The 14,091-nt window shown below is 36.4% G+C and overlaps 1 protein-coding gene across 3 annotated transcripts; it reads right to left on the bottom strand.

Moving 5' to 3' along the window:
- Positions 1-1,403: 1,403 nt before the first annotated feature.
- LOC105046135 (uncharacterized) lies at positions 1,404-13,788 on the bottom strand. Of its 3 annotated transcripts, none has more exons than XM_010924655.4 (2): positions 11,825-13,788; positions 1,404-1,422 (listed from the first exon to the last, which is right to left on the bottom strand). In XM_010924655.4, the coding sequence occupies exon 1, from the start codon at positions 13,685-13,687 to the stop codon at positions 11,861-11,863; it is 1,827 nt and encodes a 608-aa protein (XP_010922957.1). In that variant the 5' UTR covers positions 13,688-13,788; the 3' UTR covers positions 1,404-1,422; positions 11,825-11,860. The 3 variants fall into 3 exon arrangements, with proteins under 3 accessions (XP_010922957.1, XP_010922956.1, XP_029120536.1); XM_010924654.4 differs by lacking the exon at positions 1,404-1,422 and adding an exon at positions 8,096-8,245; XM_029264703.2 differs by lacking the exon at positions 1,404-1,422 and adding an exon at positions 9,923-10,137.
- Between the last annotated feature and the right edge of the window lie 303 nt (positions 13,789-14,091).

Consider the following 14,091-nt stretch of genomic DNA (forward strand, 5'->3'; position numbering starts at 1 on the left):
AAAAGTCTTGATAGATCTCAAAGTTCCATCAAATCTATTAAACAACACAATAATGAACAACTCAAGCTCAGCTTGAAACTGAATAGTTTTTACTTAGAACTTGGAATGATAACCAAGCAAACATGATATTATTTTTTCTCGATAGGGATTGTATCTTTTGTGCAAAAGAAGGATTCCCCTTCCTTGAAGTGAATCAATCGTTTACCGATGGGTGATCCAACAGCGGATTTGTATGAATGAAAGTGTCCTTTCGATAAAATCTAGAGTTTTTAATGGAACAGTAGTAACTTTGAGGCCACCAAAACCTTAGCAGCTACCAATGCTTTACCCTAGCATCGGCATTGTAGAGTCAACAAATACAGTTTTTAGTATTCTGTGCACGAAATACTAAAACAAGGAGTAACCAAGAAGATGAAGTTCCGGAGAGGAAGAATAGCACTCATTCTTTCATATTTCCACTTAGTTTTAGCTTCAACCCGAAGGATGATGATCTTGTAGTGCATTATCATTATCTCTACCAAAAGATGAAAGGCCTGTCATTGTCTTACAATGTATTCAACAATGTCAAGCATTATGGTTACAGCTTGATAGAACTAGTTGGTTGGTACTATATTCTTTTTAATTTAGAAATATAAAATAGCTTGATATTTAATGGTTTATGATGTGTTCCACAGGTAATATCTTGTTGGTTATGATGTGTTTATCATGTCATTCTTCAACGTGACTTTTTATTTTTCTTCTTTACTATCAAAAAGATATATTTTTTATGGAATATCATAGTTCCATAGTTTCTAGGGTTTACGTTTACTTATTTTATTTATATGTATCAAGTACTCACCAAAGAAGTATGAGATTGAGAAAAAAGTAATAGATGTATGGCAGAACTTCCTTGTATATACTTTATTCTAACCTTTCTACATACTAAAGTTTGAACACTTTGACTTCGCCAAATAATAGCCCCATCGATGCTATTATTTGCTATATATATATATATATATAAAAGCAATGAGAACCATTATAAACTTTGGCATAAACTAGTCTAGATTCTAACAATGCTCCTCAAAATCATACTACTAGATTCTTTTTTTCTAAAAAAAAAATTATACTACAGGAATCTTTGATTTTCAATAAAGATAATGGTAATATTTTATTCCACAACTCCTCTTCGTTTTCTTCAAACGAATACATTTTTCTCCCTACGTGCTTAAGGGCAATGTTTCTAGCCCATTCTATCCTTTCGTTCCTGGTTTTATTTTTCCTAAGTGATGTTATTTTGTCTTTAAATTGGTAAATATCGTTCTACAAATCTTCAAGCTTCCTGAACAAGAAAGATCATATTTCTTCACTCCAAGATTACGCAAATATCCAAATGGAAGCCGTCGAGCTCGTGCCGTTGGGTTGAACATCGGAGAGCCACAACATCTGAAAAAAAATCAACGGTGGAGATCAACGAGTTGAACTGAAAATAAACTTTTTGGTATGCTATAAAAGAAAGGTTAAAGAAACTGATGGTGTAAAGGCTAGCTGGACAATACAAAAGTAGATAAGCAAGCTCGCAACTTGCAAGTCAGCGAAAGTAACTAAATAATAATTTATTGTAAAACTAACTTTATAAGTATTTATTATTTTTTTTATTTATCTTTTGGACATATATCTCTTTATAGCTAAATCATGTATTAAACATACCGATGAAGCTAACATTGTTTTATTTTTCTCCAACTTTTAGTTTGATGATAAATCTAATGAACCATTGAAAATTTTTCAGGCTCTATCAAACATGCCAACAAAACAAGCTGCAAACGACAAACAAAGCTATCATACTTTTAGTGGCTCCATGGTGGCTACAGCAATGTCATTATGTCATATCAATTAGCGGCAGCACTGAGTGAGCAAACAAATGGTAAGTGACAACCATTGGCAGAAGCATCAAGTGAGCAAATGGTTGATTTTAATGCTATTGATACTATCATTAACAGTAGCACCAAATGAGCAAATGGCTGATTTTAATGGATTGGTAGTTGGTACAACCACTAGCAATGGCCTATGGTGAACCAATGGCTAATTTTGGTCATAGCACAAGCAACAGCAATATCTCCAACCGAGCCTATGACTGACTTCAATGGTGTGGCACAATCATTTGGAGTAGCACCAATCAAACCAATGAGTACTGGCTTCAATGACATAGCAGGCACAGCCCTTTGCAATGGAATCAAGTGTGTCAATAACCTGTCACGACGGTGTGCCCCCACCGCTTGTGGTAGCATGTGATGAGTCAATTGCTGATTTCAGTGCAATGGGGCAGCCATCACTGCGTGCACCAGAGACTGAACTTAACAGGATCATGAGCATCTACAATAATTTTTCGACCACGCAAGATTTTCAGCAGAAATCGAGCAATGCGATACCATGTTTTCGAAGATCTTGGTGTGGTGAAAGAGATAGAAGTTATAGCTCCAAGGTCAACATATCCTTCAATGGAACTACCTTCATGGATGTATGATTATCAACCAGAAATGGGAATTGATGATGTTTTCTTAAGTAATATTTTTAGTGATGCTGTCAAACCAAGAGTTAGATGCTGACAATGATAGCAGATATGATGCTAAAGTTGCTGGTTTCAAGTATGCTCAAGATTTTACTAAGCCAGATCATTGATTTGGCTTTTGATTTTTTTTTTTTTTTTTTAGAAGGATTTTGATTTACTATTATATGTAACTGCATCCCAAGCATTCTAGTTCAGTAGCTGTACATATTAGGGTTTATTATAGAAATTTCATTGTGTATTTATGGATCTCTCATAATTGCTTTAGATGAAGCAAACATCTCCACTTCATATATTTCATACCTTGTTTCAGTTACATAGTTTAACTCTTCACTTTTCATGTTCACCTTTGTCAATTTCTTTTTTGATGTAACATCTTTGTCAATTTCATGCGTATGCTTTTGTTCTATTCTAATAAATTTACCATGATGAGGCAACTAGTTTTATATTGTTGTCAAAGTGCCAAATTGAAACTTTATGATAGTTTTAAGTTGAGAGGGGGAAAAATATCTGTACTGACAAAACATTGTTTATTGGCTACTGTTATGGTATTTATGCAGGCAAGTTAACATAATATGGTAGTCAAGATTTGGGGATTAGTAATCCATAGGCACATCTAGCCATTCAAGAAAAGAAAACATAGACGAGTATTATAAAAATTATAAGTTAGTTTTGATATTGTTATGAGCAAAGTCATAAAACTAATTTTAAACAAGAAAATAAAAAAAAAAAAAGATGAAAGATGGGTGTAAACATGAGGGACCAAGTGCCAAATTTCAAAGAAGCCTAGATCACATCCCTTGAGATTGTTTACCATACGATCATACTGTTCATTTATATCTATCCTGGTGACTGTTAGAACCCACCTCTTTTATATACATTGCTTCTAGATGAGATTTCCTAGGATCTTTATGGATCCCTAAAAGACATTTTTCTAGACCCCCATAAGAAAAGTAATTTCAATGATAATTTTTCACCCAGAGAATGAGCACTTTGGTTTTGCTGATCTTCGGACCAGATCAATTTACCTCTTGGTTATGTTTTCACCACTAGATTCTACCTGTTGATCCATAATTTGCTTTTATTGGACCCATCTGTTTGTAGACCTAAATCTGCCACTTAGTCAATACCTCTTTCTTGTTTGATGATGAAGCAGGTAGAAGACCACCCAGCTTTTATTTAAAAGAAATTGAATGAGATAATTACAAGAAGAAACTGCAGCTTTTTGAAATTAGAAAAGATGTTGCTGCAGTTACAGTCCAAGGAGGAAAATATAGGAAAAAAAAAAGTACAGACACTTAGTTAATACTTATTATACCAATTTATGTATTACTGATTCTATGAACATAAGAAGTTCCGTTAAATCCTTCTATTTTTAAATATATTTTTTTTCTTAAAAGATTACAGAATATCCATTATCAATGGTCTTTTAATCATACATAATATGCTAATAACGCTCAAGCTAGAGAATTCTGCAAGCTACTTAGAAAAATAGCAAATATCTCTATACCTAATCTAAGGAATAACACAATTGAAGAAAGGACAAAGCAAATAAAACAATTTCAAACCATATTGGTTGATTTTTTATTTCCTGAATCCTCTTCAAATCATGGTTTAACAAAACAAGTCAAGGAAGGACTCATCAATGAAAAATATTATCTATATTTATCAATGCTTCGAGGTTTATGTTATGATCATCTTCGTGGCAATACACAATAAGGCTACAATGACCAACATCTATTAGTGGTGGATTACAATGAGCAGCTTCAATTGCTCCTAAAAAAATTATAGTTTGACAAGACCCTGTGGGGGTGCTTGGTTGAGGGAAGTAGGGTTTTGGAATCAGAATAGGAATGGATGATTTCCATTCCAAAACATTTGATTGGAAGGAGTCCTATTCTGATTCCGATTTCGAAGTGGAATGGGAATAGCCCAATCTACATAGGACTCAATCCCTACTTTTGTCTATCGAATCAAATTTCTATTTCGATTCCGATTCCAATTTCGGTCACGAACCAAGTGCTTCGAGGGATTTGATCATTCCGATTCCGATTCCAAACCATTTCAATTTTCATTCTGATTTCAATTTTGATCATGAACCAAGCACCTCCTATAAGTTTTCTTACGTTAGTTAGGGTTCTTTCTATATGGTAAGGAGGCTTTGCAACAAACCAATAGTCTATATTTAATAAACAATCTCTTTCCTATGCAATGAAGCTAGATTAAACATAGCCCATCTCACCCTGCAAGATTTTGAACAGGTCTTCACAAGAATTGCCGGTCCATCGACCTTGGCTAGGCCTATATTTTTATGCTTATTTTGAGTCTCATTGCCTATTTGTATTTACTTTAGAGAGTTTGTATTTATTCTCACATACTTTATGTTTAGTCCACCAAAAGTTAGCGTTTATCTTTTTCTCTTATTATTTGTCGTGGTGAGATTCTTGGATGACCCAAATTTTAAGATCAAATTTGTATTTATTATGAACAGTTTGTATTTATTGTCATAAAGTTTATATTTATTATATAAAGTTTCTAAGTTTGTGTTTATTCTGGAGTAGTTTATATTTATCCTGATATGGTCCTATGCGAGACAAAGAGCAACTCCCTATGTTTGTATTTATCCTAAGCCTGTTTGTTTTTACTCTGTAAATTTTATATTTATTTTCATGAGATTTATATTTATCCCATCAGAAGTTAGTATTTATTCTCTTCGCTTGTTGATTACCATGAGGGACCATTGGATGACTCAAATTTTAAGGACCAAGTTTATATTTATTCTGAATGGTTTATGTTTATTGTCACAGAGTTTGTGTTTATTATTATATAAAATTTTTGTTTATTATATAGAGTTTATATTTATTTGAGACGATTTATGTTTATCATAGCATGGTCCCATACAAGATAGAGAGCAACTCCTTATATGTTGATCTTGAGCCTATTTGTGTTTACTCCCAAAAGTCTATATTTATTTCTACCCTTATTCCATCAGAAGTTAGTATTTATTCTACTCTATCATTATTTATCATGGGGGGACCCTTGGAGAGTTTCTATTTATTCTAGAAAATAGAGTTTAATATGGGCCAATCTGTGCTAAACCATTTTGCATCATCTATCATAAAGAATAAATATCTAAAATTCACAATCGTTAATGTAACATGAAATGTACAAACTAAATAGAACAAATCATATCATTGTATAGGAGTAATACATGTTAGATGTGTGCCCTAGATGCCAGATTGGCTGACACATTCCTGTACAAATGTAAGGGCAAATTTATAATTTTGACTATAAACGAATAAAAGAGTTATTCTACTATCACATTGTGTCTGTGATACATCCTTTGAGTTAGTAAGAATATTAATTCATATTTTCAAAAGTTGAAAATTTAAGGCATGAATTTACATAACTAACTCATAAACAGCTCCTGATCATAGGATCATCACAAAGATGGTGATCGGTCCGGAAGGTTGGTGTACGATCGCTTTCTTAGAGTAAATGTGTCTTGAGTCTACGGTGTGGAGACACCAAAGCGAGAATACAAATATTCGTTGAGAACGAGAATACTGAGCGTGACTACCTCGAGCAGTCATAAAGAAGTCTACCTTCTCATCGATGACTAGCTCGATGCTGCAGCTGTGTATCTAGTTCTTTGACCTGAGATACATCGACAGTTCACCTTGAGTGTGTTATAGTTTCACTACACCATAACTCGATCTCCTAGCCATTCAGAACCCTGAGGTGTATGTTGGCTGTAGCATATTCATTGTAGGAACCAGATTACACCAAGATGGGATCTATCAACCTCGATAGATGAGAGGAGTAGTCCTATGATGATCGAAAGATCGAGTCCTTAAGCCCATGGCCATGGCAGAGTGAAATAATGGAAAAAAATTTTTCATTGGGGTTCACATCGAACTCGAATCAATCGATTGATTCATATGACTGATGTTGGGTTTGACGAGTTTACCTTAATCCTAATTCAGTCGGGACTCATGATAGAGGAACTCAATCACACAGGTAGCTGCACCGAGAGGTTCGTCTTCATTTCTGATGGGTTGCCACCATATACTACTAGGTGTCACTGATGGATTTTGAGAGCAATTAGAATGATATTGATGATCGATCATTCTAAATTGTCTGAATCAGAAGAGTTCTGATCCATCGAAAGGAGTTTCGATGATGTCGATGATGAGATCACGATATGTCTTATTACCATACGAAAATGAACCTAACTGGATCACACAAACAAGATTTAGGGACTGGATGTCATCAATCAAGCTAGCCCAGCTCGATTGATTTGGATTAGATCCAATTAGGTTCAAGAAAATCATGCTAGCACACGATTGAATCTAACTTTCTCCTCGTGTAATCTTTTCTATTTCGACTGAGCCAAATGTGATTTGACTCACTCAGAGAATCTTGAGAAGGTTTCTCTCAGTCTGACTGGAGCCAGTCCAGCTCAGAAAAATTTTATCTTAATTCATGAGATGAATTTAAGACAATACCTGTCAATTCTTGTCACCTGCCATTTTCATTTTAAGATATTGGTCAAACGTTGACCCATGGACCTTGAACTGAAGGTCACTTGACAAGAGATCATTGGAGAGTTTTTGTGGAGTGTCCATCTGCTAAATTAGACCTCAAAGTGGACGTCAAGATCAGATTGGGTGTGCGCCTCAAATGGATAAGGATAGAGTCTCATGAGATGAGGACTCTATGCCTTGATCGACTCAAACTGTTGGGCACCAATCTCACTGTGTTTATCCAGTGTTGGCGCCAACAGTAGGAGGGTTTGGTGGGGTTCTTATCTGATATAATCAGATGACATCACTCCAATCATAATTTTTTCAGAATTAATTGAAATTTTCTGATTGGTCGAATGATGTGGCACTGCATGACGCAGCAGGGTCTATTTAAACCCTATCTGCGGCTAGGGTTTAGAGATTCTGCTCAATACCCAGCAAAAATGAGATTTCCCTCCACTTCTCCATGTCCCCCCTAATCCTCTCTCTCTCCTCTTCACGTCCAAAAAGTTGGGCGTCCATCTGGTGCTTGTCCAAGACGTGGTGGCTCCCTGATCAGAAGGCTGCAGGGATTTGTCGAGAAGCTGCTGCTCCAGCTTCAGAAGATCTTTTGAAGATCTTCCTGATCAGATCCAGATCTGATTTTTGGAGCAAAGATTCGCAAGGAGAAGACGATCCAGATCCTGCTCAAGTGAATACCGATAGAGGCCAGACGACTGTGTGGCTATTTTAGAACCTCGGGCATTGCTGCAATCATCTACAGGGTAATCTAGTTACCCTAAAGGTATTTCTCTAATCCTCAAATTTTAGATTTAATTTTAGATTAAATATCAGATAATAAGAATCAGATTTAATAGACCTTAGATCTGAAATAAAGTAGGATAATTTTTTTTTAAAATATTCTGTCCCAGATCTCATTAAATCTGAAAGATCCTACAAAGAAAAAGACGATTTTTCCTTCAATATATTCATTCATAACTATGTACAACCATATATCTTTTCATCTTAACAACTGAACACATCATATACATCACTTATGACATCTATCCAAGTCAAAATAGTGTCCATCATAACAAAATTATAAGTACATGATCTAAAATATCGGTGAACCTATACAATCATTGAATTGCTCTTCCTTAGATGAACCGTCGCTGATATACGCTTCAAAATCATCTTCCTGCATAAAGTACAACCATTCAATAAATCATAAGAAAAAAATTCTGTTACAACATAACACAAAGTAATTAATTAAAAAGATGTAGCCCAACTCCAACAACCAGTGAGAAAAGAGATATATCAAGTGAACGGTTCCGATGAGAGAGAGATAATCAGGAGAGAGTGAGAGAGAGAATAAAAAGATGGACCACGATTCTGATGAGAGAGAGAGGGAGAAAGAGAACAAGAAGAGTTTGTGTCGACAAGAGAGAGGAGAAAAAATGAGAGGAGTTTGTACTAATCAAAAAGAGAAAAGAGAGAATGAGAGGAGTTTATACTGATGGATGAGAGAGAATGAGAGATGTTTACGCCATTGAGAGAGAGAGAGGTGTTTCTACCGGAGAGAAGATATCTCGTGTTTGGCCAATGAGAAGAAGGAAAGAATGTCATTTGAAAGAGAGCTCATCCCTTTTGAGTCCCATCCCAATTAACATATATGTTTTATTATTTTTAAATACCATCTCATTTGATAAAAATATTTATAAGCCAAAAAGTTCATCCCTCTCATATCCCATCTCCATTAACACATATTTTTTAATTATTTTCAAATGCTACTTCATCTAAATAAAGGCCAATACAATCTCCTCATAAATGAGTTTTTTTTTAAACAAAATCACATCAGCCAAATGATCATAGGAGGTCCTCCGTTGACTAAAATTGAGTGCATCAAGATCCGTGCCTATCCAAGGGCTAAGTTGATTGAGTTTGATCTCAAATCCGATCAATCTTAAGCTCAATCTATCTCATATAAGATAAGATATAATATCCATACAAATCTAAAATGAATATAGCTGAAAAAATTAGAAAAAAAAAATCCTCAAATGACAATGACAAAACTATGGCATCAATCCAAAGGACCCTCCCACATGCTTGATTAAAAACTAACAATCCAATCCACCTCCATACCCTAGGCACCTGTGTGTGCGTGCACGGACTTATATTCTGGAAGATCGGCTAGATACTAAATGACATTGAAATTCTGTGCACCACAGGAGGTATAGAAAATCCTACGTAGAGTACATCACTTTATGTGATTGATCCACGTAGCTACCGCTTTCCAACGCGCATTTAATGCTTATAATTTTATTTTTTTTATTTAAAAATTTTAGATGACGAAAATATTTTTAATTTTTCGAAAAAATTATGACATCCTGTGTTCATATTATGACATCCTGTACACAAAAAATCATAATTTTGACACAGAATATTATAATATATCATAGGATATCATAATTTTATTCATAAAATAGAAATATTTTCGTCATTCAAAATTTTCAAACGAAAAAATAAAACTACAAATATTAAATACGCATTAAAAAGTGGTTGAACAAAAATATTCTTTCTATATTATGACATCCTGGACCATATTGTAACATACTGCATGCAGGAAGTCATAATTTGATACAAGATATCATAATTTTTTGGACCACATTATAATATCCTACATATAGGAAGTCATAATATATCATAAGATGTCTTTAAGTTTTTTCAAAGAATAGAGATATTTTCGTCATGCAAAATTTTGAAATAAAAAAATAAAACTGCACGTATTAAATGTGCATTGAAAAGCGGTGACTACGAGGATCAATCACAAAAAATGATGTACTTCATATCAAATTTTCTACATCATCCATGGTGCACAAAGAATTTCTCCTGGATGACTATTAAGAATCATGGACAGCAGAGCTGGCAGGGCTCGCACGCACATGAAGGGCATTGATATTGACACTAGGCCTGCCAGTATGCAGTTCGGCCCAGTCAAGGCATAGGTCTACCAGTCAATAGACGGTAGCATTCAACTACTTCAATATCTTTGGCACCAAGCAGTGAACTATTTTCTTCGTTGATGATCATCTGCAACACAAAAGAATTATTTTTCTGGAAGAATACACAGGAGAAAGGTACATGCATCAAGACTCAAATATAATCCAGGCCTTCTTAGAACCATATCACAAGAAACTGATCCCCAGACTCAAAATCCACAGTCATATATATATTTGTAAAGATCCTCTTTTCATGTTAACATGGCAAAATTGCCTCCACAAAACATAGAAAATTTGACAAAATCAACAATCAAACTGTTAGGCTATGACAACTAAAGCTTATGGCCTAAAAGTTAACCAGCATAAAACCAATGATACACCACCATACTCGAACAAATTAAATTTAATTATTCATCCATGATGAAACAATGCTTCATAAAAACAAGCTTAAGGTCGCTGCAATCACACTCATAAAGTCTATCCTCAATGACATCCAATATCCCCGAAATTCTCTCTTTATATTAAACCACCATTGGCATATTCTAGGAGAATAGCTTAAAAGGTTCAGGTCCACCCAGAGTCATGAAACACAAATAGGCAAATAACTGTGACATACCTATGAAGCCAGTAAGCAACTAGAGGTGTAGAATATGCTACAACATTCTCAAACTCTTTATTCTTTAAAGACATCTTGTACCACTTTACTGGCTGTAAATAAGTATCATAGCTCTTTCAGCTACCAAAGACGCTAAAAATCACAGCTAATATTGGCCAAGTACGAATTTGTTAGTCAAGTCATCAGTTAGTCACTTTCAGATGATTTATTCATTAGAATCAACTTCAGTCACTTCAACAATACCCTTGAAATTCTGCTTTTGAACAAATCTTTGAAATTACTCTTGAACAAATCTTGATTGATTTCTTGTTTCACCAGATTTTAAATGGAAAATCGTGTAATGGTGCATCAGAGTAAATCCTATTTCTACATGCTATTTCAAATCAGCCAATTTAAAATTATGATATGTTCCATTAGTAAGATCTTGTTTCTAAGAACACATATTTATCATTTTTAATAAATCAGTAGGTTAACTTTCAAAGCATTAAATGCCTCATTTGAGAAGCTTATTGTTGCAGATTCTTTCCCCCATTGCCCACACCTAACAGTCTCATCCATCCTGAACCATCATGAGATAAGGACTTCCTCTATATTTTTATGTCCTTACCAAATAATCCTTAAAAAGCGATATAATAACCTAGTGCCCAAACACATGGAAAACCATGACCTCCATCAGCTCATTGCTCGAGCAGCAATTAGGCAAGGCTGTTTGGCAATCACTATCATGTTAATCCACAAGTCATTTATATGGAATGACTGTGAGAAATATCAGAATCAATTTCAAGATTCTGAGTTAGAAACAACATAAACCATTCTAATGTAAAGTAGGAGAAGATATGACTACTTTATCTCAGAATATATCTGATTAGATCCACCCACAGATGTATCCAAATGCACAGGTTTCATGTAAAAAAAGCATTGGGAAAAAGCAAAAACTACATAAGCATATTATTGTTGTCAGAAGTTGGATCAAAAATTACTTTTCCACTACAAAATGCTCAAAATTACCACACAAATAGCAGTTTAAACACAACACAAATGAAGAGCATTTAGAGTTCAAGAAAGCTAAATGACTACTCCATCTTCTAACATAAAAGGTACAGGCTTTGCTTACCCAAATATTGCTAACAAAAGAAATGGCAGAATACTATAAATAAACTACCTTTCAAAATACCCATGCTATGTTCTCCAAAAATAATTAATTCTTTTTCTGAGGTTTCGAGGGGATCTTTCCATAAGCCATGAGCCTCGACTGGGACAGTTTCAATTCAGCCTGCCGGTGTCTTCTTCTGCTGCGCCTAGACAGTTGATTAGGTTCAGCTTTTGCTTTTTCTGGTTTTGTTTTCTGTTTTTCCTTCCCTGGCTTTGTGGAACTTGTGCCTTCCTCGATCCTCCGCTTCTTACCAATCTTCTGGGCATCTGTTCCTCCATGAAGAATCAAATCCTTCTTCAACTTCTGGTGATATGTCACCTTCCACTCCTTCTCTCTATAAGGTGCTAATCTCTTCAAAGAAACATATTGGCTCAAATCCTTGTCATTACCCATTAAAATCTCTTCAGGGTGCAAGCCATATCTATTAGCCGGAACAGATTTGTACTTGAACCGAGTCTTCAGGTCCCCGATTGTATCTTCATAATCCAATTTATAATACTCCTCCAACTCCTTATCAAGCTCCACTTTCTCCTTAAGAGAGATTTTACTCTTCAGCTTCCTCTTCTCTTTCTGCGGCTCTTCTTCCTCCTTCTGTTTCAAGAACCTCTCCCTTGCTGCCTCAAACCCCTCAGTAGATCCACCAACATCCCAACCTTTAGGAAGCCCAAGCAATTCATCTTCCTTATCAAAATCAGGCTTCTCCAAATCAGCCTCGTCATTGCTTCCAAATTCCGGATCAGCATCCTTGGCATTGTAATAATCCACATCAAACATTTCCTTCATTTTCTTATCATACTCCTCTGGATCAAAATCTTCATCCAGATCATCCTCATCCAGCTTGCAAACACCATCCCCTCCAATCCCTGCAATTGCCCGAATCTTCTCAAGCTTCTCCTGGATCTCCTTCTTCTTCAGATTCTTCAGATGCTTCAGCTCCTCCTTCCTCTCGAACTCAGCCTGCGCCATCCTCTCCTCCTTGCTCTTCCTCTGCAGCTTCCTACTGCTTGTCTTCTTCCTCACAGACCCTTCAATAAACCTCGAGTGACCCAAAACACGGTCCACCTCCCCTTCCTCATGCCGGAAATTGTACTCGGCCTCATACCTATCCTGCTTGTCGAGCTCATCCTCATCCTCTGAAACATCAATGTCATCAAAAGATGGCTTTTTGTCCTTGTCTTGCTCGATCCACGACCTCTGGAGAAAATAGTTTTTCAGGAACAAATCATCCTCGTTCAATTCATCATCTTCCCCAAAGAAATCATCCAATCTCTTGTTGCGCTCGTCCGCATCCTCATCCACCTCCTCCACCGCTGTCTCCTTCGCTTTAATGATATCGCCATCATCGTCAGACCCAGCTTCAGCTTCCTCCTCCTCTGCTGCCTCCAAGAACGCCTTGAGACCCTCCTCCTGCTCCTCATTATAGACCTTGGGGTTATTTCTCAGCGGCTTCTCGCCGAACTCCGGCCCTTCTTCGATCAAATGCTGGGCCATGACGTCTTTTAGATACAAAGGTCTCTCCTTTTTCGCAGCTTTCGGCTTATTGTCCTCTTCTTCCTCGTCCTCTTCATCGGAATAGATTTTTGCGTCCTTTGGAAGGATTCCAGGGTCATTCTTCCGAATCCTAACGAGGGCATCGAAGAACTGGAGGTCCCTCCTACTGGAGTCAACAGGATCGTCATCGTCGTCCGACGAGGAGGAGGATTCGTCGGAGTCGCCGGCGAGGCCACGCTTCTTGAGCTCCTCGTACCTCTGGAGGGCCTCCCGCTTCTTGTTGTGCTCTAGCCGCCGGGCGTACTGCTTGTCGACTTCGATCTTGGTGAGGTCGACGTCGTCAGCGCCGGGACCGCAGGCGTCGAAGAGGTCGATCCCCATCGCTGTGCCGAAGATTGGGATCGAATTCAGAACCCCAGGGTTTGATGTTTTAACAATGTCTACGATCGAAATCGAGAAAGTTCATAACCCTAGTGCGGGAAAGGGTAGGGTTCGAGGGTTTATGGCAGGTGTTGTTGGTCTAGATGCGGGCTTGGGCTGGGCCCAGGGCAATGCAGACCTGGGAATAGAAGACCTGGCCCGTTTCTGGCTAGAGCGCAATTTAGATAAACATTAAAAAAATAGATTAATTATGTAAAAAAAAAATTAATTATTTTAAAATTTTTTAATTTTATTATAAACTTCAATTTAGTACAATCAAATGATTCAGCTTTTAAATTTATTTTATTCAGATCCTAGCTATGGATTTTATCTAGCTGCTATAACAAGCATTTCCTGCATTATCC

This window comes from Elaeis guineensis, chromosome 5, assembly GCF_000442705.2.
Source record: "Elaeis guineensis isolate ETL-2024a chromosome 5, EG11, whole genome shotgun sequence".
NCBI classification, from domain to species: domain Eukaryota; kingdom Viridiplantae; phylum Streptophyta; class Magnoliopsida; order Arecales; family Arecaceae; genus Elaeis; species Elaeis guineensis.

Excerpts from the sequence above, each read along its gene's own strand:
- LOC105046135 (XM_010924655.4), bottom strand. The coding sequence starts at position 13,687 with ATGGGGATCGACCTCTTCGACGCCTGCGGTCCCGGCGCTGACGACGTC.